Raw genomic sequence first — 23,746 nt, forward strand, 5'->3', positions numbered from 1 at the left:
TGGCTGTATGTTTAGGGTAGTTGTCCTTCTGGAAGGTGAACCTACACCCAGTCTCAAGTATTTTGCAGACTCTAACATGTTTTATTATTATTATTATTATTCTTTCGGACAATTCCACACAATTATCTCTTTCACATCATACATCATACTTTGTGTTGTCCGAAGGGTGACGGAAGAAGCCAAAGGCTTACCAGGTCCCGCCCCCATTTTCATCAGATTCAGATTCAGATACACAGATACACATTTACTGTTACAGAAAAAATAAAAAAATAAAAAACACAATTTTGTTTTGTTTTTGATGATTTTGCTAATTTTTGTTGTTAAGCAGCTGCAGTCCAATACACAGTCAATTTCCATTCTCATTATTCATTGACACATCTGCAAAAGTATTCAAACCCATACAAGTCTGTCTGCTGACCTCTATTATTTGTTACAATAATGTTATGATAGTGACATTCACCTTGTGCTCAGCTTATTAGTAAGCCCAATGTGCTCAGCTTTCAGTCTGTAATTTTCCATAATTTTTTAGACATTTTTTTTTTGAAATTGCGCAAACTGCAACTCCCTGTGATATCTTCATCAAGTTCATTCCATAATTTAATACCATTTACAGAAATCGAAAATGATTTAAGTGTGGTCCGTATATTTTTCTCAGTGAATTTTCTTTCTCTTCTTAAATCATGCGAAACTCCTCTTTCTTCAAACATTACTTATAAACTGTTAGGAAGGCTTTTTTTTAAGCCTTATAAATCATTTGTACGGTGTGGTAATTTACCACGTCACGTAATTTGAGAATTCTACCTTCAATAAAGAAGTTATTAGTGTGTGCCCTGTAATTGGCTTGGTATATAATTATATTTGGCTCCATCCATCTTCCCATCAACTCTAACCAGCTAAAGAAAAGCATCCCCATAGCATGATGCTGCCACCACCATGTTTCACGGTGGGGATGGTGTGTATAGGGTGATGTGCAGTGTTAGTTTTCCACCACACATTGCATTTTGCATTAAGGCCAAAAACTTCAATTTTGATCTCATCTGAACAGAGCACCTTCCTCCAACCCTTGCCAAAAGCCATGCATAGTCAGATGAGACCAAACGTGAAGTTTTTGGCCTGAATGCAAAATGCAATGTGTGGCGGAAACTAACAAACCACCCTATACACACCATCACCACAGTGAAACATGGTGGTGGCAGCATCATGATATGGGGGTCCTTTTCTTCAGCAGGTACAGGGAAGCTGGTTAGAGTTGATGGGAAGATAGATGGAGCCAAATACAGGGCAGAAAACCTGTTAGAGTCTGCAAAAGACTTGAGACTGGGGTGGAGGTTCACCTTCCAGAAGGAAAACTACCCTAAACATACAACCAGATCTACTATGAAATGGTTTAAATCAAAGCATAGTCATGTATTAGAATGGCCCAGTCAAAGTCCAGACCTAAAAACAATTGAGAATATTGAGAAAGACTTGAAAATTGCTGTTGACAGACACTCTCCATCCAATCTGATGCTGAATCTGAACCTTGAGCTATTTTGCAAAGAAGAATGGACAAAATATATCAGTCTGTAGATGTGCAAAGCTGGTAGAGAAATACTCCAATAGATTTGCAGCTGTAATGGCAGCGATAGGTGGTTCTACAAAGCATTGACTCAGGGGGCTGAATACTTTTGCACGCCACACTTTTCAGTTTTTTATTTATAACAAAAAAAATTAAAAACACTTTTCATTTTCATTCCACTTAACAATGTTGCGCCACTTTGTGTTGGTGTATCACATAAAATCCCAATAAAATAAATGTACGTGTGTGGTTATAACGTGACAAAATGTGGAAAATTTCAATAGGTATGAATACTTTTGCAAGCCACTGTAAATTATGCTGTAAAATGTAGCTTCTGGCATAGTGACTGAATTCCAAGAAAATATGTTCATATAAAAAGATCATTGTGTTTGTGTGTTTGTGAGTAAGCAAGACTTTGTGAGCTCGAGTGTCTCACCTGAGTTTTCAGTAAGTGGCCCTCGTTCGTGGACAGTTGGAGAGGACACTCCATTTATCCTCAAGTCCACATCCGGCTGGGAGAGTGAGAAATAGAGAAGAAAGCAAAGATGAATACTCCATTATTATAACTGAATTATGCTGCTTGGCATTCACTTGACAACTTTAAAATGAGCCATGCAGACAAGTGAATTAACAGAGGGCGGCACAGAGCCGCTGTTTTCGTGTACATAGGAACCTCAGACTTCAGTTCATCATGCTACAAGTGTAAATCTGCAAAGCTGGACATTTAGTTTTGTGACTAATCAGTTCATTTAGCATTAGGAATTCCTGGACTGCCAATATGAACAATTTAAACTAGAGAAATAACACCCTGCCAGAAGGTCTAACATATTGTGTCCGTAATAAGACACAACAAAACAATAAGGAGGTTTCTGCACTGAGGCAGAATATGTGTATTTGTCTTGCCGTTGTATCCACATGATTCTGCTCTGACAAACAAGAGCTGAGCCGCTGTTTGAAAACCCATTTTAGGGGCTGATGTGACTGACACTAATGCAGCTGCTGCAGGTGCTGAGGGTAGCACACAGTGAAGGCAGGTGGCCAACAATAATCTAGCAATGTCTGTATTCGCTATGTTTTTGACAGATGTTTTTTTCTTTTGGTTCGTACTGTACTGAAGTAAAAGCTCTGGTGCCCAAAAGATGTCCTGAGCATTCATGAAAGGGAACAGAGAGGATGCATATAATTACAGATAAAGTGATAATGTGTAATCCCATTGTTTACATTCTTATTGTTGAAACAAATGAATGTCAATGACCTGTTTTCACGGCGGACATACAAAACCTGATGAAATCAATTTGTTGCTGTACTCCAAAAAAAAACAATATCTTAATCGATCAACTACAGATTAGGAGTGCATAACTTGAAAACTGTGGACAGTGGATCAGTTGGTGAAAAAAAATAACATGCTGTGATGCACAAAAGACTTGATGGCTGGTAACAATTAGTGTGGAGTGACACATTCCCTTTAGCTTGTCAACTGCAAGAAATCAAATTAAATGTAGCTCCCCCTCCACCCCACCCCACCCCTCCTATTTTCTTCCATCCCCTGCTGCCTCCCGGGTGCCAGTAAAGGGTAACATGTTGGAAACGTCTCCAGAGCACAGCCAGAGTCTTAGGGCTGGGGCTAGAATAGCTAAGGTCAGCCGTCAGGAGTGCAAATTGGATATGTGCCATCAAGCTGGCTGGGTCTATCATTCTGCAGCTTGGCAGCAACGTTGCGGTTGATGGAAAGACATGATGACATATCGTCAGGACTCCGGGGACTTCAATGTCAGAAAACAGAAGTTCTTATTTAGCGCGGGGATGTTTGTGTGTGCCAATACGTTTGCCGTTTGCACTTCCTGTCTTTTAGAATCAGCACCGTATAGACACTACACAAGAAGTCTGACAGTATGTATACTCATGCATAATGAGTGCTGCCAACATACAGAAATTAAGAGTTGTACTTCAATACAATTTTGAAGTACTTGCACGTAACTAAAATACTTTAACTGAAACTTTTCATCTTCAAATGATTTTTTTTACTCCACCACGTGATAGTTAATACTACTTTTTTTTATTTTAAATTAAGAACTTAAATAGAAACCCTATGATTAGGTTTAAATGACCCGCTACAACAATAAAATACTGTTTGAATGTTAATATATCATTAATAATAGTCCCAAAATATGATAAACAAAATACTGAAACGGCTCATTGCATTACCTTATTAGTACTTTTACTTTCACAATGAAATAGTCATTCATTTTACCTTCATAGAAATATTTCAAATCTGCTGTTTTGATCCTTTCACTAAAACGTATGAAGTCGTATACTGAACAAATCCCAACGTGAAAAACTATAATGTCTAGAAATGGAGGGAATTCTCCGATAAGGTGGAGGGTGGGTGCAAAAATATGTTTTTTCCCGTCAAAATGTTAATCTTTCTCCTTTAAAAGAATCTGCAGAGTCACATCAACTGCCTTCCTCGGGCCATATTTGTCGTGAGTTATTACTGTGCTTCCAGCTCCACAGCTTCCAGAGAGCCAATACCTGCCCATGTGTTTGCTCAGACTGATTTGTCGGGATTGCTATTTGTTTGGCTTGAGGCTTGTGCATTTCTCACTTGGCACAAACAATCCAAAACCAGGAGAGCAATTAGGTCGAGCATAAACAAATCCTTAGGTTATTGATAGAGGGACTGGAGACTAATGCTGTAGAATGGTAATGATGTGATTAAGACCTAATCTGAGCATTGATGAGCAGGTATTGTTATTCAAAGGCACAAACAACAAGTGAGAAATAATAACTGAATGGGTTATTGTTTACACACAGACAATGTGTGGAGGTGAATAGGTGCACAAGTTTGTATGATATGACGATGATTTATTTAAGGAAACCTTACATCTATTAAAACGCATTCTGGATCAGCATTGCACTTTTTAAAAGGAGTTCCATTTATTTTACGAGTTGCACTGAAACAGCCCCGCCAGCTGGTCTGTGTGTGTGAGCCTGTGAACTGTGATTACCGGCCTGCTGCTCTCCAACCGAAAGCTTAATCAACTAAAAGAAAAGATAACTTATGGAAGAAATAAACTTCGAATTACGATTGTGTGTGTACTGTGTGTGTGTGCGTATTTGTGTGTTGATTTAATTATTTTTCAAGAGAGCGTCACCAATATCAGAGGTGAATGACCAGTGCACACTCAGCTATACAGATGTATCGTACTAAGTTTTAACCCATTGATGACGGCTGCTGCGCGATGCCACATTGGCTCTCCTGCCTGATGCTGCATCGCGCAGCATTATTACTTTATCTAATTTTCATGGCATTTCCAGCATAGAATGCACTGTCATTGGTTCAAATACACATGAGGTGGGTTTTGTTGATTTTTTTAAGACCACGTGACCACCCAAAAGTTGTGTGGTTTGCCGAAAATCATGTCAATCAAAAAAATCAAAAAATAAAACAAAATAATAAAAAAAATACGCCAGCTATGTCGGCGACAGAACAGTTAGTGGCGTTTGGTGCGCAGAATCAAGGTCTACTATAGACTACTGACGAAAATCACACAACACATTGCATCTATTTATTAACAATATTTAATAATTTTCTAATTCATCTAATTTTGACGATTTTTAGAAATATTTGTTGGTTTGTAAGCGCTAAGGGAGCATGTTTAAATGAAACCTGTGAACCTTAACTTTTAAATGTTTTTTATTTCATGTTTCTATGTGCTACACAGGCTTAGATATTAAGGTTTTGGTAGACTTCACAATTCGTACTATTTTTTCAGAAAACCCTCAGGCATTAAGGACATGCATCCTAGATTGCCATAGTCATCAATGGGTTAATCAAGCAGTAATTATATACCTCCTATCTGTCTCTTGTCACTTTAAAAGCTCACATACAAAGTCCTCTGAAGCTGACAAATGCTTCTTACTTCCATTTATACCACCTAATTGTGATTGAACTACTCCAGGTCTGAGTTCTTTTTCCATTACAACAACATCTATGTTGTTTACTGTCAGCTAAGCACCAATACAACAGAATTTCTCTTTACAGCGGCAGTTTCAATCCCTTATTTTATTTTTAAATCCATTTAGCGGTTGTCAGGGAAAAAGTACAAAGTAAGAGTAAATGACCCAGATATACGGTTCATTTCTATGAACGTCCATCTGTGTCTCCTCTCAGGCATAACAACCTTTTTGGAGGGGATATACTGTAACAAGCCCCGAAATTGGTGTCAGTGTATGGTTACCTGGTGCAGTAGCTGTCGGAGGCGATGGAGCTGAGACTCCAGCTGTTTGTTGTGTTCCTCCAGGATGTGCATGCGGGCCTCCAGTCGGCCCTTGTGTTGTCGTAGTAGTTTAGCCTCGGCTAGAAGATCGGCCTCATCGGGTTGGGCAAAAGACGACTCAGACTCCCAGGGGCTCCCAGCAGGGGCCCCTCGCTGGCCGTGCTGCTCCTTTAGCTGATCGTACTCTCCCTGCAGGGTCCTGGGGAGAAAGTGATAGTATAGTTATATTTTATCATTGGATCATTACTTAAGCTGCATATCGAGATAGCTTTTTCTGTTTTAACGAGTAGCAGGTGGAGCTGGTTTTCGGTGCTTTACAAGAAATATTGTATAGGATATGTACATGTTTTGTGTATAAGAGTAACTCCAGCTGTTAGATAAATGTAGTGGAGTACACACATCATTTTGCTTTATTTTGTATGTATGTAACAGACAGGTGACAATTTACAGGGAAAAATGGTTGGGTGATGTGAAAATGGTGCGAATAAGCAATGACCTTCACAGTCACCAATTCTAAACCCCCTTAATTTTGACCGATATGTTACACAGTGCTCCTGTAACTGTGTGTATATACAGCACCTGTGCATTATTTTGATATGATATTGTACACACTGTTTAGCAGAAGGAGATGTGTGAGCCATGTGTAACCATTGATTCAATAGTGTTGTATTCTTTGGAGCCTTGTATAAATAGACCAGAGGAGGTGTGTTCTGACAGCTGAGCTTTATTGTTATTTTTACATGACTTACATGACCATGTTTATCATATATATTTATGTAGATACTGTAAATGCTATAATATGTTGTCCTGTGGCAAGGCTTAGAGGGGTTTTCTCTCTCGCGTGATATTTGCTATGATTAAATAATAATGAAAACAAATATGGTTACTTATTATTATAATGTTTATCATCATCACAGAATGACTCACAAAACCCCCACAGTGGGGTACCAAACAACAATACCACAGCCATGCTTACCTCTGCTTGCCAGTGAAATCCTACACAAAGGACCCCCATCAAGATCCCTCACCTCACTCTCTCCACACTCCCTCTCTCTCAGTACAGAACCATAAGCTGTTGTGCTTTACTTAAGTTGGCATTTATGAGCCCGGCACTAAAGCTCTCTCTTTCTCCTCCTTGCTCTCACGGAGCGCCTGTGTATGTGTGTAATCAGTGTTAAATCACTCCAGTCAAGCCACTGGCTAGGCGAAAGCCCCCCTACAACAATACATTGTTCAGTGACTCTGTCTCTAAGCCTTTCCATCTCCATTTACTAATCAAACCGGAGAAGGACTTGGCGAGTGAGGTAGACAGGGCGTACGGGAAGTGTGTGTATGTTTATGTATATTGTACATAGGGAGTGTGACAACAAGCCCATGTACTCAGATGACCCCAAGGAGCTGTGAGTAAACGTAAGAGCAACTAAGAGCAGAACCATTTTAACACTGATTTATATTAAGTATTTGAAAATTTCAGTTTCCATAAAACAGATTTTTCAGTACTACGGATATTAATAACTCCATATTGATCTTGAAGAAATCTCAACTGGGAAATCTTTGTTCTTATCTTGTTCAAACATGATAGTATATAGTTTGGGGCTTAACCACGCTCTCCTCAATGCCGAAATCTCTCAAGTTAATTTGACAAACATTTGTAATGGGTTACCTCTGTTCCTCCTCCAGACGGGCTATGATCCGCTCCAGCTCCCCACGTTCCTCCCTCTCCACAGCCTGTAGGATCTGTGGCTGACTGCAGGGGGAGCCCTCCCCTCCCAGCGTCTGACAGTACTGCAGGATCAGGGCATGCTCGTCGTCCCTGTGGAAGTGAGTGCAGAAGAGTCATGCAATGAGTGAGGAGCCCAACATGTTGTATCCCCGCGTTAGTCAGTTCAAGTCACATTTTGTCCATTCACGGACAGAGGGCTTTTTTTTCAGCCCTTGATGAACTTGAACAGCTGGAAACTTATTAGAGATTTTCTATGAACTAATCAAACAAATGCAGAACATTCGGATTCCTTTGTAAAATTCATTTTGAACAAATATGTTGCTGGTGACATTTGGCCTAGGACATTAAATAGCATATTGCAGTAACAAACGTAGTTGTGAGAAGAATGCCAGCTTCCAAATAAAACCTGAAGCTTTCAAGCAAAAATCTCCAAAGACTGTGGCAGGCAGCTGCCATGATATATTTAAGAACTTCAACTACTGTCCGCCTGCTGCGCTGTAAGCTCCACAATCCCTGGTGGAACACAGATGTGTCAGTCTCTACCATCTGATAACTGGAATTAGGGAGCGCTGCGAGGAGATGGACGGAGCAGAGAAGAGAAGAAGCCTGGCAGGCAGATGGAATGAGAGCGAGGGAAGGAAGGAGAGATGGCTGCTGGTGTCTGCTGTTGTGTATCAGTATGTGTGTGTGTGTGTCTCCGTCCCTTTATGTGCTATCTGAGTGATCTGAAAGACAGTGGCAGGTTTTGCCAAAGCCCAGCTGTCACCTTCATAATGAAACACAACCCGAGCCTTGAAGACTAAACCTTGATAAAAAAAAAGATGACAGACTGTTATTTAAAAGTCGTCTTCATTGCTAAAGTGACTGTCATTTCTAGAGCAAGTCTGACAGCTTGAAATATGTTTGGGCGAAGAAAGTTTAGAGGCAGGGCGGCTCCGCGCGTCACTTTCTATCCACTACTAACTTTATTTTGGCATTTTTTGGCATGGATTTAGCCTGTGCAAACACCCAGCAGTGCTGAGGCTGTCACTCTGTCACGGTATAATCCCGCAGTTATATAACATAAAATATATATAAAATCTCTGGCCTATAGGAAAAAAATACTATTTTAAAGAAATGGTCTGCTATTACTTATTATTTGTGTATATACACGATGTAAAGGGAATTTAAATTGTATCACAACTTTGCTCGTATTTTCCCAGCTTTGGCTGGTTATGACACATGATACTCACCATGGTAACTGTTGAATCTATCTAGGAACATGGAATTTCTCATTTCTCTCCTAATTAAGTTTAATTTACACACAGTCTGTCTCAGTATATAGATCATTGCAATTACCTTGAGTGAGCACAATAGTACTATTGCCAACAGTAATGGTGGCCAATATTACAAAGACAGGTACAACCTCCTTTACATTACTAAAGAAAACAGCCAAGCATGAAAATCAAGAAGCAGCCATTTTTTAGCATTTTGTGAAATAATATGCTTCAAGGGACAGAATAATGTATAAATTAAATTACATAATATTTATGAGCTGAAAACGGTGCTTTACTCTAAGCCACAACTCAATCAGTGATAACATCCAGACACCTTTTAAAATATGCGGCGACTCGCTATTAACTGGGTTCACACACTCTTATCCGGTACAGACCATAATGGAGTGCATAATCTTCTGCTATAATGAGCAGGTTAATCAAATAATGCTCCGGAGAGCAAACTGGCAAACTGAAATATCTCAGGTTTTTCATGAGACACCCTTTATTCTGACCATAGGAAACAATCAATAAGAAAAGGTATTCAGACTGATATTATCACCACATCACATGCATCATTTCTCAGAGATTACATGAATTAAGCAATTTCATGAGCAAGGACTGGGCCGAGTGGATAGCTGATGAAAGCTTCGCAGAATGAGGCTTTGAACTCTTTTCACTTTAAAAAGGACCAATATACGCAGCCAGAAGCCTTCAAATGTACACTGGAGAATAAATAAAAAGAACTATCATTTACCAACCAGAGCTCTTCATGTGGGTTGAAGGTAAGAGTTTTCTTTATTTAGGAATGGGTTAGAGTTACGTTTTGCCTTTTCACAAACCAAACCAAGGATACAAAAATTACATTAATTAAACGGCCTAAACCTCAGTATGTTTTAAACCTTTCAGCATTCTCATTTAAAGAATTTTTTTATTTTTAATCTCCTTTAACCAGCAGCTTCAATACAGTTATCTTCATTCATTCTTTATGTAGTTTTGCCCTTTTCATACACAGACCTGTTCTAGCAATTTACCAAAACACACAATTAACCTCTTTGGAATATGGGTATGCTGTGACAATGGAGACGACAGAGATAGGCTTAGTGGCCGTGGAGAAACTTGAAAACTGGTGGCACTGTTGTCTGCTGGGATTAAGGGACAAGAGTCCTGCACGACTGAGTGACCAATTTGGCAGGACTCTGGCAAACTCTGCAGCGGGACATTATGGCTGGCAGGGGGAACCCGGAGGACAGATCATTACGCCTGGAAAATTGGGACAGAGGGGGTAGAGAGCTGGTTCACAAAGCACCTGCCCAGGAATATTGGAAGAAAGGGGGTAGTGCAGTGAACTGACTGGAGGCTGAGGCAGAGTGCTGGTGTTTTAAAAGGTGGAAAATAAGAGATAAAAGGGATGATAGAGGTGGAGAGCCTCAGTGTGGGGGAAGAAATAAGTGGGAATAATGGCGATGAATGGCGAGGCTATAAGCCGTAGAGCATTGTGAATGCTAGGGTCACGCGTGGTGAGGGCGAGCGAGGACACAGCTGTGGAAACTTTTACGGTTTAACAATGACAAAAGTTTCCAGGCCTGATGCCTAATAATGTGCCATAAAAGGAGGCAACTTCACTTGGGCTGAAACGCTCCTAGCCCTGCACTGAGCACAGACAAAGGGAGAAGGATAGACAAGGAAATATGAAATATGAAAGAGAAGTATGACGATGCTGAAAGAAGACCAGAGTAAAGTCGAGAGCAGGGCTTTAAAAAATGTTTACCTCTGTGCTTATTGTGGCTTCTGAAGGTTACCTGGGCCCAAAGGTAAATCATGCTTTGAGTAGGAGGAAAAGTGAAAGAGGGTAGGATGGGGTTTTGAAGAAAAGGGATGTAAAAGAAACAGAGTTGGTTAAATGAAAAGGGACAGGGATAAAAGGGCAAAATATCAAAAGACAAGAAAAAAGGACAGCTCTGGGGGAAAGACTGGAGGTGAGAGATAACCAAACAAAAAAGCAAAGCACAAAGAAAGGATGTGGGAAGTCACGCTTCTCGGTGAAGTCCCGAGGCATCAATGACAACATTGTGCTTTGGTCAGAGAAAACAGGCAACACTGACATCCTAATTAAGAATTCCCTTTTAGATAAAAGCAGTGCAAGAAAAACAAATTAAATTACGTATTAAAGCCACTTGCGCTCGCGCACGCACGCACGCACACACACACCTTAAACAGATCTCTCTTATATACACACACAACACACACACACACACAACCACACTACTTATTAATATCACTGCACAGCTGAGCTGGCAGCGAGTCCAAATAAGTGTTTGCAGGCATTGGATGATCAGAAAATACAAACCAGAAGCCAAACATGCACGTAATTGGCAAATGCAGTCATCCATGTTATACTATGCAAGTTTTCAGAAGCTCAGATGCTGCCATCAAGGCACCTTTCACTATCATGTCAAGCACAGGAATCATTTATGAGTGTGTGTCCTCACAAACAACAAGATGGAGCCGTGTGATAGACAAAGAGGCTTGGGGGGCAATCCGCTTCAGGCCCAAAAGAATAAATATCGTGACAAGAGAGGAAAGACAATCAACCACCCAAAACCAAAGGCATTAAAATGGAGGAGGAAAGAGAGTAAATTCTGTGTGGAAAGTGTGGCAACACAATGCACAGCTTCTTCTGAGAAGTGGGCTATTTTACTTTAGTGGTATCTATAAAGCACACTGCTGCTATTTTTCAAAGGAATTCAAATTGACTTTCTTCTTAAAAGCGGGTCTTGATAAACACTTTGGTGTATAAAAAGGAAGTTGATTCTGGCTTTTTCAAAAACCGCCCGCACTTCAAGCACCACTAATGCAAATGACATTTAAGTTTATGACGCAGAAGAAAAAAATATCCTTTTAAAGACCTACTACGCACAATACATTAACTGTTTTTTTTAATGTATTTATTTATTCAGGGAATTAAGCTGGCTGCAATGACTGTTTTCAGAAGTGGCATTTTAAAACACAGGGATATTAACATTATTTAGCTCTTAGTCAAAATTGAGAGCCAATTTGTGGGGAATTCATTCAAATGAGTTAATTGTCCTCCACAAAACAACCAATTATAATTTCCAACAGCAGACAAACTGGATGTAATTTAGTTTTTCCTCCTTATTAATGGCACAGTTCCCACTGCAATTAATAAAAGTTTATTTATGTTCCCTGTTGAATACTTAGTAATTCACGTTGTATAAATAACTACATCTTGCTTTGCGTTACTAAAGAATATTTACAATAAATCAAAAAAAACAGAACCATTCTTGTAGGAGGAGACTACTGGAAAAATGTACCAGCTCTAATATATTCTAGGATTGTGGCATTTAAATTCTACTTTTTCTCTTCACAGCTACATTGAGGCCATCGTTGTTTTGCAGAAAAGCGGAACGAAAATCTCATAGCAATGACACTGATGCATAAGTGAGTGAGAGTGCGAGGACTATGAATATGTTCAAAATGCACGCTGGTGGGCGTTTTTTCTTCCCTCTGCTGTTAAACCCATTAGCCTTCATCTAACCATCATCTCCCTCACCTCATTAGCGCTCTACACACTTGCAGACGTCAGTGTTGTTTCAGAGCTGGCTAAAAGATAACGGCTTGTTCTCTTAAATAAGCCAAGTACAAAAGCATGGAGCAAGCAGGAGTGGGGGATTATGTGTTTGTGTCCCGCATTACGAGAGCTCAGAGGGGAAAATAAATCCACTTCCGTTTCCTCCTTCTGCTGCTCACCAAAACGTTTTGTCTTTCTTCTATTCTTCTGTCCTTCTATTGATCAGCTGAAAAGCATGGAGAGCTTTTGGGAGCCTTCAATGCAACTTCCTCAGTTTCTAAAAAAACGCTATTGTATACGGCAAGTTCGGATAGAGTTGAAGTGTGGGAGCAGTGGTCCATGATGCAGGCCCCTCAGCAGAGTATGCAAACTACAACAGAATAAAGCCATCTTCACTCACAATTCTCAAAAGGTTTTAAAAGGTCTTCCCATGTGCCTCTTCACTGCTGCGCTGTAAAACTCAAATTTATTTTCCCTTATGCACAAATTCATTTCCATATGTATACACACACATCTCTGATTTCCACACCTCTGATGACGATTTATGATCTGGAAAATATTTAGACTGTTGTGTCGAAACAGGTGAACGGAAATGAAAAGTAATCCCCTCCAAAGAGAAAAACACAGTTAAAGTGTGCACCTGTGTGTGTGTCAGACTGTTTAAACACTCCGGTTAGTGTGTGTACACGAGCTTAGAGGGCACTTGACCCTCAAAAGCTCATTCCCCCGATTAGGATCGGAGTTGAGAAAAGGGGAAAATACGTCCTTCAACTGGAATGAACTGCGTGAGACATACACACGCCGTCACACAAAGCCCATCTCCCCTTCAGCCCTTTATTCCTTTTTGTGCAAGTTCTCATTTTTCAAGTTTGTTCCAATCCGCTCTGATCAAAGATAATTGGCCGTTATCAGATATGCTGAAACCAGTCGCGCTCGCTTCTCATTGCTGGCACCCTAATCCATTACATGTCTTCTAAAGGGCTGTCATCCCTGCTGCATTTAACCGCACCCCATTGTCTTTTTTCCCCCTCACTCCACACTTCTTTTATTATCTCGAAACTGTTCTCAGTTCACACACACACACACACACACACACACACACACACACACACACACACACACACACACACACACACACACACACACACACACACACACACACACACACACACACACACACACACACACACACACACACACACACACACACACACACACACACACACACACACACATGCCCTCTATTGATCTCTTTCCAGGGAATGTGAAATGTCACCTTGTTATTTCTTAGACAGGGTTTGATACACTGAAAGCAGGTAAGGCAAGTTTTTTGGCTACCATGACAGGTACACATGAAGGGAAGATGTTCAAGAGTTATAAATTTTTTTAAAGATATGTTTTTTAAATAGTTTTCACCTTTATATGAGAGTTGAAGAGGAACATAGAGTATAATGGTGAGCGAGAGGGGAATGACATGCAGTTTACTGAGCCTTATTGATACGTGCTCTACCCACTTTGCCACAGGAGCAAAGATTTCTATTCACAAGAGTTATATTAAAATCATGTCGACATTTTACTTTTTCTTTTGGACCACAATTTTAGTTTTCCTAAAATGGGAAGCATTATATATATATATTTGTATGAAAATGTACAGTAGCTGGAAAACATAGACTGTGAAGAAAGAAACCTGTACACATTTTCAAAATGACCAATGTTGACTTACATGCTTCCTGTGGCTGAGCTGCTATCGGTGGGCAGGGAGCCGTTGGAGCGCTCCATCTGGGCCAACCTGAGAAAGAAACCCACATCAGTGACTTCATTTAAAAAAACAAAAATGCCTTTCTGCATCTTCATCATCTCATCAAAATGCAGAACACAGTGAACAAATTAGGATCTCGGAGCCACATTAAAACACCATTTAAAATACAATGTATGTAGTGAAGTCTCCAAGCAGGTTAAATGATGAATGATATATGAAGTTATCACCAAATACAACTTTATGAAGGCATGCACTACAGTATATTTTTCATAACCATTTGTTGAGACCCTATATGTAGAGCAGAGATGGCGCATGTGGCACATGGGGAAGCCAGCAGGGTTGACCAGCAGATTAAGAACATGATCCACACCATCAACTTCAGTAGGAAATAGATTTGTATTGACTGAATATAAATGAAGGGAGACGATCAAAGTTGTAATTTTGCTTGTGAAATTTTTATATGCATATGTTCAAACTGCACTACAATGTCAGCGTCTATATTTCAGTTAGTTTGTAATTCACAAGGCTCGTGTCTCTGTGTCATTGGTGATAAAACAATGCACCCAGAAACAGTAAGTGAAGGTTAATGGTGTGTGACCAATAGAAGGCTACAGGCCAGACAGAGCAGCGCTGCATCAGAAAAGCCCTTCATGATTAAAGCTTTGTTTTTGGAGAGAGTACGCTGCGGGTTCTGTTTCGACACAACTAACCCCTTGTCCATTTGAGATAAGATAAGCTCTGGACTGATTAAAGTTCCATCTAGGGGGCAAGATAGGATTTGTGTGACGTGTGGGATCTCAAAATCAAACATGGCAGGTTTTCACTCTCAGCGCAGAAGAACATCAGGGTGGTGATGTTGGTCATGATTAACAGCATGTCACACACTGTGCACGTGTGTGTATCCATGTACGCAGCAGGATCCTTTAAAGCACTCGTCTAAAACAGCTATCAATACGATCTGTTGCTGCTTTGATCTCAGCAGTAATAAATCCATAATGTAGCCAGCAAAAGTGATGGGTGGCTTAATGTTTTTTGAGTTCACTCAGGGAGCAGGCTTTGACAATCAACCGATTTGATGTATGCGAACACCGCAAAATGAAAGGCACATAAACCATACAGACACTTCTTATGTCACCGCAGCATATTCCCACTTCATTCTATGTTTATACACTACCTACAGATGAAGTGTTTTCCGCTGTGTATATATTAAAAAGGTTAATAAGTCTCATTTTTAACTGAACTTCTGAAGAGCATTCATCTCATGAGTAGTGCTGGCTGAGGGGAAACTGGAGAATAACTTTTCAGCTTTCCCATTTGTCCGTAATAGCATGGTTAAAACAAATTTAAAAATGACAATTTCAGTATATAGATGATGGCAAAATGTTTATTTCTTCTGGAATCTAGTGGTGAATGTGCCAACACTTCTTTCAAGGTTAATGTGAAAATATCAGAGATTTTCAATGTGTTCTCTGACTTTCCGATTTTGATGCTTTACATTTCTGACCCTTTTCCAAAGCATAATGTAGCATTTTCAAATCTCAAATGTGATTTTCCATCACTTCCGGGCAGACACTGGTAATCCATTTATCTTACTCAACTCTTATAATAGTTTTATGAGGGTTAAAGTATTTTAAAAGTCCTTTCTCATTTTCATAATGGAGCATTTTAAATGTGCAACATCTAAATGCAGTTAGCAAATTATTTTGATGTGTTCTCTCTGGCATCTGAGATGATGAAATGATGATTGGAGAATGCAATGCCTACCTGCTGGCATACTGCTCTATCCTGGAGTGGGTGTCATCATGAGAGAGCTGAGGTGACTGGGACAGCCTGGAAATGAATGGCGTAATGGAGATGAATGAGATTCAGCGTGCTCACACAACCTCATTAACACAAAGAAATTCACAGGCACATGCACACGCTCGATCACACACACTGGCGCAAACTAACACACACACACACACACACAAACTAATGGCCTTGCACAAAATCACCTAGATAACACGTCTGATGATCCTAGAAAGAGAAATAGGAGAGAAGAATGATCTATGGAGCTGTTGGGTGGTTTTTGACAGCCGCTGCTCTGATGAGCAACTGAATGCTAGTTGGATGCTTTAGGGAGGAGGAGAAGAAGGTGACGGTAAGGAGACGGTGGATGAGTTTGGAGGGGGGGGGGGGGGGGGTTCGTGTTCAGCCAGTGAATCGACAGGCAGTCAGGCAGCATGCAGTGTGCAAATCGTGGCTTAGTCGGAGTGAAAACTTAAGGAGGGGGGATGTGAGTGAGGAGAGAAGGGAGTAAAGGAGGTGTCATTAAAATGCATTCCAGTCGTGGAGACGAGGTGTTGTTGCCGGTGGCGTAGATACTCACTCATACTGCTCCGGACACATGCTGATGAGGGTGACAGGGCTGTAAGAGAATCGGATGGGAGGAGGGAGGGGGGAAGGAAGGTTTAGGTACCACAAAACATTTTAAGGCCAAAACCACTCAGAAACAAACACAAATAAACACAACAGGTGGACAAAGAAGTGGAAGGAAAGTCAGTCCAGCAGCTGAGTGGCTAGACACATCACAGAGGGAAGGTGTGTAAAACAGTGAGGAATACAATATATAACCAACACGGTTGTCAGTATACCCCATGACATTATCCAAAACCTACTTCAAAGTAGACTTGGGACACAACGTGTACAGATTATAATGTGTAAGTGTCTTTTGGAAAGGGTCAAGAATAGCAAGTGGACATTTCAGCAAACTGAAATACACCCAGCGTGTGACTAAAAGCTCGCACAGGAAAGAGCTGATAATGCTAACTGACTAGTACCCCGCTGTCACACGTTTTTAATGTAATTGGTTTTCTACAAATCCCACTGCATACAGAATGACATGGCCAAAATGTAATTCTCTTCTCTTGTGTATTTCCAGCAGGATTTACTCAAAATGCATGCTAGTAAAAACATATATAACAACTATTATATAGTTTATCTTCTAGTAAATAATGTATAAGTACATTATGTTACAAAAAAAAAGATAAGCTTGGTGTATTGAAACCAGGCAAACAAAGCTCCGGGCCATTAATGTTTTTGGAAATAAAATGTGGCAAACCAAGATGCTAGAGGGCATAAAGTCTTTAAAAGTTCCTGGTTTATAGTCTGTGATAAATGCAGCTATTCTTAGAGACGCAGAGCATAAATAGTTTTTTTGTAAACAAAGAGGAAAACCTCAAACCTAAAAAACAGAAGAAAGAAATGTGTTGTTTTCAAGGAGGAGGCTGGCTAGAAATTAGTAAGATATTGGTAGAGCTTGACATAAAGTTCACCTCACGCTTCCGCTCCCACATTAAACAAGGGGAATTCAGAGAGACGAGCTGTGTGGTGTTTATATTACTCACAGCGGAGCAGCCAGCGTAGTCACACTTCTGTAGCTGCAAGGAGAATTTGTAATGACGCAGGGGATTCAGATCGAGAAAAGAGAAAATTTGATCGGGGTCGGCCGGGCAGACTGAGCTAACTATTCAGTGCCAGTGGTGCTGGCGTATTATGTGCCTCCGCTTACATCTTTTCCAGAAGGAAATAGTCAAGGCTCTCATTTGGTTTTCCAGGATGGGTGTTGTCAGTTATCATCTTTACCAAAAATGTACAGCCCTGTAGAGTTTAGATGGTTTTCCTTTCGCTCAAATTCATCTAACTTTAAACTTTAGATGAAGTTACTGGTAGAAGGAGTAGTTTGTAGTGAAGACAGGAACACAAGTAACTGCAGCACTGAGGGAGGGAGGGAGGGAGGGACAAGAAATTGGAAATGAGGCGTGACAGGAATATGTGTAAAGGAAAGGCGACTAAAGGAAAGAGAGGGACGGGAGAAATCATGACAGGAGAGACCTTGGGAGTATTTGGGGTCTGACAAATGTGGCCGCTGCAAAGACTGTGTTTGGATCGAAGGCTTGTTGCCCCTGTCCAAGTACAATAACAGGGAGCAGAGCAGCGCCCTGTTCACATTTGACTTCCACTGATATTTTGGTGATAATTTTAAATTTTTTAATTTAACCTTTATTCTTCCAGATAAAGCATTAAGAACAGTTTCTTATTTACAATATTGATCTGGAAGTAAATCTGAGAGCATGTTCGAAATACTATGAAGCAAGGTTATGTTTTAAAGACAACAATATTCTTAACGTCTGTATTTGGCACTGAATGAGCTCATACAGGGTAACTCAAAGCTCGGTTGGAAAAAATATTACAAACACACTCAGTAGTAAGATGACGGTGACATTTTAATAGTATTTGAGCCTAGGGCAAATAAATGGTAATGGGCCTGTGGGCATGTTTTTAGAAGAAGTTGGCTCAAATAAAGCTGCCCAACTTAGGGCACTTGCTACTTTAAAGTACTTTAAGCCATGTCTCTCTTTTTTCAAAAAATTATGCAGCATGTGTTTAACTGTGTAAGCAACACTTTTCTGATGGCCCTAAAAGGTTTCTGAAAACCAATTTAGTCTGTCACACTGTTGCAGTAACTCTGTCACATTGCTGTCCCTGTCCTCAGTTTACCCTGTCAGGGAGAAAAGACCATCTGCATATGCCGACACCTTTACCCGTCTGTCAGAAAGACAGCTCGAGGGCTGGAAAGAGACACAGATGTGTGAATGTGTGAGTGAAATGAGCGTAAGACACTGACACACATTCAGACTTCTGTTTTCACCTTTCATATTCATATTGAAGTAAACACAGAAGGGACTTTTGTTTAAATGTTTTTGCGTGTGTCCATCTGCAGATTCTGTAGACGTACATACAGAGTATGATTAGAAGTTTAACTGCACAATTTGGAGGCTGAGAATAATGCAACATGTTATCTACTCGATGCCTAAGAGGAGTTTAATTACCAACACCTTTATTACTATGTCTCATTAGTAAACACAGACAGCTGCTGTGTTATCGCGATCGTTTGTAATGTTTTAATGTTCGATTATCTAGGTTGAACAGAAGGTTTGCAATGCAGATATCTTTGCTACATGTGCGCAACTGAAAATGAGAAGACAACTATGTCTTCCTTGAACTTAAGGAATGTTGTCTTCACAATACCGATTCCCCACAGGCATCTGAAACTTGCAAGAGAAAAAACACAAGCAGCCGTTGCTGATCAAAACAAAAATTGAGGAGAAGAATTTAATCTACAGTGATGTTATGGAGCAACAATTGCATTGATGAATCCGAAATCCTATCTGCCGTGAAATGAAGCAAAGGCATAAGTAGGAGGTAAGAGTAGGTGGTGTGTTCTGCTCTTTCAAGGTGGTAAGAAACACAGTGGGTGGAATAAAAAAAAAAGAGAAATATTTATACAAGATCAACATATCCAAGGGGGGTACATTTTTCTCCAAATTATTTAAAATTCTACATAGTAAGCAAAACTAATCTTTCAGCATGATAGCTGGGAAGAAGTTAGAACTATGATAGCTGAATTATCAGATTTGTATTAATCAAATATATATAGAATATGTTGCATATACTTTGAAGTTGAAAAGGGTTAGTCTTATTAAAACAGACGGATGGTAATGTTATGTTTATCTAATCTGTACAATTCCTCTTTTTAAGCAGGGACCTCTACTTTATTGGAACTGCAGACAAAACCTATTTCAATTTAGGCTAGAGTTTTCGTTTTAATGACATGGAGATAACAAATGCACCTACACTTTAACAACACAGGTTGAAAAATAAGTGGGGTATGAAGAGCATTTCTTGACACTGATTGTATGTTTGAGGCAGGTTTCACAGAAAGTCAATGGGCAAAAATGCACTCTCAGGCTTATTTCTGCACATACAGTGTAGACCAGCCTCTTACCGAATGACTAATGCCGTAAACCAGACGGGGAACTGATGATCATAAAATCGCACTACATTTCTTTTAAGTCTCCATTCCCTTCTGCCATACTGTGAAGGTTTCTCTGCGTTTCGCCACAATTCCTCTACCCTTTAGAGGCATTCATCAGGCAGACATCTCTGCAGAAGTCATTTTTCAAAGAGGAAAGGGAAATGAGAACCGAGCAAGGTGGGAGGTGAGAAAGAGGACGGACAAGTATGGGAGGGATTAAAGATGGAGCGCAATCCATCTGGGAGGTGACTGTGTGCGACTGGCTGTCGGGGGAAATCTATCACCGGTGAACAGGTGAGTTGTTGTGAGAGGAGCACGCATAAACATCTTTGAGATTTAGTTTTGTTGCCTACAAGATGCTCAACTGTATTGTACAAAAGACAGCGATGTCAGAAAGTAGCATTAGGAGTTACCGAGTGATGGCATATTCAAGAAAAATACAAAATGACTGAGAGAAAGGAGATAATAAATAGATGATAAAATGTAGGAACAATACAAAAATGAGTATCAAAGGCACACGCAGCAAATCGGCTGGTATTTCTAAATGGCCACAACTCAGATATACACTACACAAGGGGGAGGATGAGGAGGCTGCCTGGGGCATGTGCATAATGTGGTCCTAGTTAAACGACTCTCCAGGGGGGATTTATGGCTGGCGGGAGTAAGGGCATAAATCAGACGTAGTCGCTGGGGCAGGTGCTGCAGAAAGAAGAGCTACGGTGTTGCGATGGCACTTGGTAAAGACTGAACCGACAGGTAAATAAACACATAAACTGAGAGAGACATTAACACTCTCCTGATACTGTGGCACAGCTGTGTGTGTGTGTGTGTGTTTGTGTTTGTGTGTGTGTGTGTGTATGTGTGTGTGTGAACGGTGTATGTTTTTCATAACAAGCGACCTAAGGATACTTATGACTAAGTGAGAATTCTAAAAGCACACCATCAATTTTACATTTCCAATTCAGGCATGGGGAGTACTACTCAGTGTGGATAAGATGTGTTATTATGTCATGTGTGGTTCTTGAGAAGCTAATATTATATTAAGAATTATTACTTGACTAATCTTGGCCCGGAGACTAAAAAGCAGTAAAACCAAACAGGGAAGTTCTAACAATCGACACTAGCAAGTTGCTGTTAAAGCCTTTTTTGATGACTTATGTATGTTGAGCTTAGGGCCTTCACATAAATTATACATACATTTGGGGTGATTAGCTTACTCTTCCCATAATGTAAAACAACAATTGACCAATGCCTTGTGGCAATTTCTTCCCCTCATCCTCTTCCTCTTGAACTAACGAGACCAATCTATATCAAAATCTATAACTTGCTGGAGGTCCACATCGAGTTGTTTGCACTAAGCCACTCACATTTTTCGAGCAATCCAATCAAATTCAGAGATCTGAGTAAATCCCCCCGGGTAGCTAAACCTCACCAAATATTCCATTTCATTCACAGACAAGTTAAATTACTGGAGGCTAGAGACGCCTTAACTTCCCTTTTACAGTGACTTAAGGGCCGCTGAAATGCATTGTGGTGCATGACACAACATCAACCTAAACAAAGGGGATTCTGATTTTGGTCTAGACATAAACATGTAAACAAGGAGATTTGTAATGTTTCATAACTAAGCAGATTTTAGCATTGAACTGTTATATTATAAAGGACAATCAAGTGTACATACGTTTCCATGTTGTCACCTTCCAAAACTGTCTGGACTGGTAAGTAGCCGAGCCGGGGATGTTTGGCAAAGTACTTCTTCGATCGGAATTTGTTCTTCAGCACTTTGGTGAAATCACGCATGTCTTCACCCGACGTGGTCTACGAGAGAAAGATAGACAAAAGAGATAACATTTAGTCAGTGTTATTTACTGCAGTGTGTGAGTTTGTGTGTGAGGTTATGCATTCCTAACAGTCACTTGTACACAAACACATCGGCAGCAAATGCATTCGTGTTGAAAGAAAGTGTGGTTTGTTAATTAGATACTTAGCCAAGGTGTTCCTCCTGCAGAAGAGGTTTTTGCCGTGCAAGCAAACAACAAATTACCACAGCAATCTGACCAGAGGGGGAGAAATTCCCTTTGCAGAGGATTCAAACAACCACCGAACACACACACACACACACACACACACACACACACACACACACACACACACACACACACACACACACACACACACACACACACACACACACACACACACACACACACACACACACACACACACACACACACACACACACACACACACACACTTGACAAAAATTCGTAAGTGAGCAGATTCTATTAAATTCTCTTGGCAAATTGACTAAACCAAGCATTTAAGATGGTAGGTTGGGCAAATCAACAGCAATTACTGAGCAATTACAACAACAAAAAAGCTAAAGGCGAATTTGTACACATTTATATGTGTGTGTCTGTTGATGTTCCTTTCTGTATGGCTTAAAATATGTGTTTTATTTTCTTTCTGCCTTCATGACATAAAATGAAACCAGTCACAGTCAAACCCAGACAAACATCTCCACTGAGGGAAGGTAAAAACATTGAAATTACAGTTATCAATTCAGCATGGCGTCCAATGGAGCTTGCTCAATACAGCTGACAAAGCCCACTGGGACTATGAAAATGACACTGCCGTAAAAATAAAAACATAATAAAAAAAGAAAGCAATGTTGTGGCCATAAACGAAACTGTAGGGCAAAGACAAAAGAACGAATCTTATTAAATGGCCGTATAGAGTCTCACAAAAGCCACTATCAATCTTTAGCTCCCTGTAAAATTTGTTATTTTGTAGCATCATTATTCAATATAGGCTTGATATTATAGGTATAAAACTCAAACAGAATTGGCTTGAGCTTGGGGAGATGGGGAAATATAATTGAGTATGATACTGATGTATTTTCGTAGGAGAAATAAAAGAACTTCATATGTATTGAATAAAGTTGAGTCAAACTGCAGGATTTCAAATGACTCTGAACGTTTCAGATGACTCATTTCTCATATTTCCCTCCGGCAGGAATTAGAGATTTAGGTCTTGGATAAATCGAACAGCTGGGAGCTGGGAGATGTGGGTGATACCCGAGCAGTCTACAGTATCTTACAGTTGGATAAAGCTCTGCTGAGTTGGATATGTAGGGTTTATGAGCACACTTCATATCACAGCTTTTCCAGCATTTCATAGGTTTTCTTACTTTTCATTCTGAAGCTGTTTCAGTATTGATCTTACTGTATTGTATGCCTCAGGTCATTGTTTTATTTAGCAGAACATAAAGCATTGCAGTCCAATTTATTTGGCATGGCGAAACAACCGATCCTCAATAATTTGCTTGTTTTTGGCTCCATTAGCTGTTCTTTTAATGCCCGCTCATCGTCTTCCAGTTGTTTGTGCTGAAAAGCCTGCGGACAGCATGCAGCTGCCACAGCCATTCTTCACAGCGGTGACGGTGATAAGTTGGGACTGCTTTCTGGCAGACAAAGAGCTTAACATTAAGCCAGATAAGTATACATTTTGATTTAATCGGTGCATACAATCGTTTTTCATGTCCCCAGTTTTTCACGGGACATTTTTGCTGCTTGCTTTCAGGCTGCTCTAATGAGCCGGATTTTGATCTTATGCTGCACTGATTATTGTCTTAACAAGATCTAACAAGGGATCATAGCTGTTTAATCAGCGTGGTCCTTGGGTTCATGATCTCATCTAACCAAAGTCTGTGTTGCTTAGCTAC

General features: G+C 40.2%; 1 protein-coding gene across 3 annotated transcripts in view; it reads right to left on the bottom strand.

Moving 5' to 3' along the window:
* The window catches only part of utrn (utrophin), a 183,038-nt gene that overhangs the window by 4,635 nt on the left and 154,657 nt on the right, over positions 1-23,746 (bottom strand). For 2 of the 3 annotated variants that reach the window (XM_080047940.1, XM_080047941.1), the window contains exons 70-76: positions 21,704-21,840; positions 16,534-16,572; positions 15,930-15,995; positions 14,130-14,195; positions 7,502-7,651; positions 5,800-6,037; positions 1,995-2,070 (exon numbers count right to left, since the gene is read on the bottom strand). In XM_080047940.1, coding sequence (XP_079904066.1) covers positions 1,995-2,070; positions 5,800-6,037; positions 7,502-7,651; positions 14,130-14,195; positions 15,930-15,995; positions 16,534-16,572; positions 21,704-21,840 — 772 coding nt within the window. The remainder of the gene's footprint in view (positions 1-1,994; positions 2,071-5,799; positions 6,038-7,501; positions 7,652-14,129; positions 14,196-15,929; positions 15,996-16,533; positions 16,573-21,703; positions 21,841-23,746) is intronic. The other variant, XM_080047942.1, reaches the window with a different exon arrangement.

Source organism: Ammodytes marinus, assembly GCF_949987685.1.
Source record: "Ammodytes marinus genome assembly, chromosome: 19".
NCBI lineage: Eukaryota > Metazoa > Chordata > Actinopteri > Uranoscopiformes > Ammodytidae > Ammodytes > Ammodytes marinus.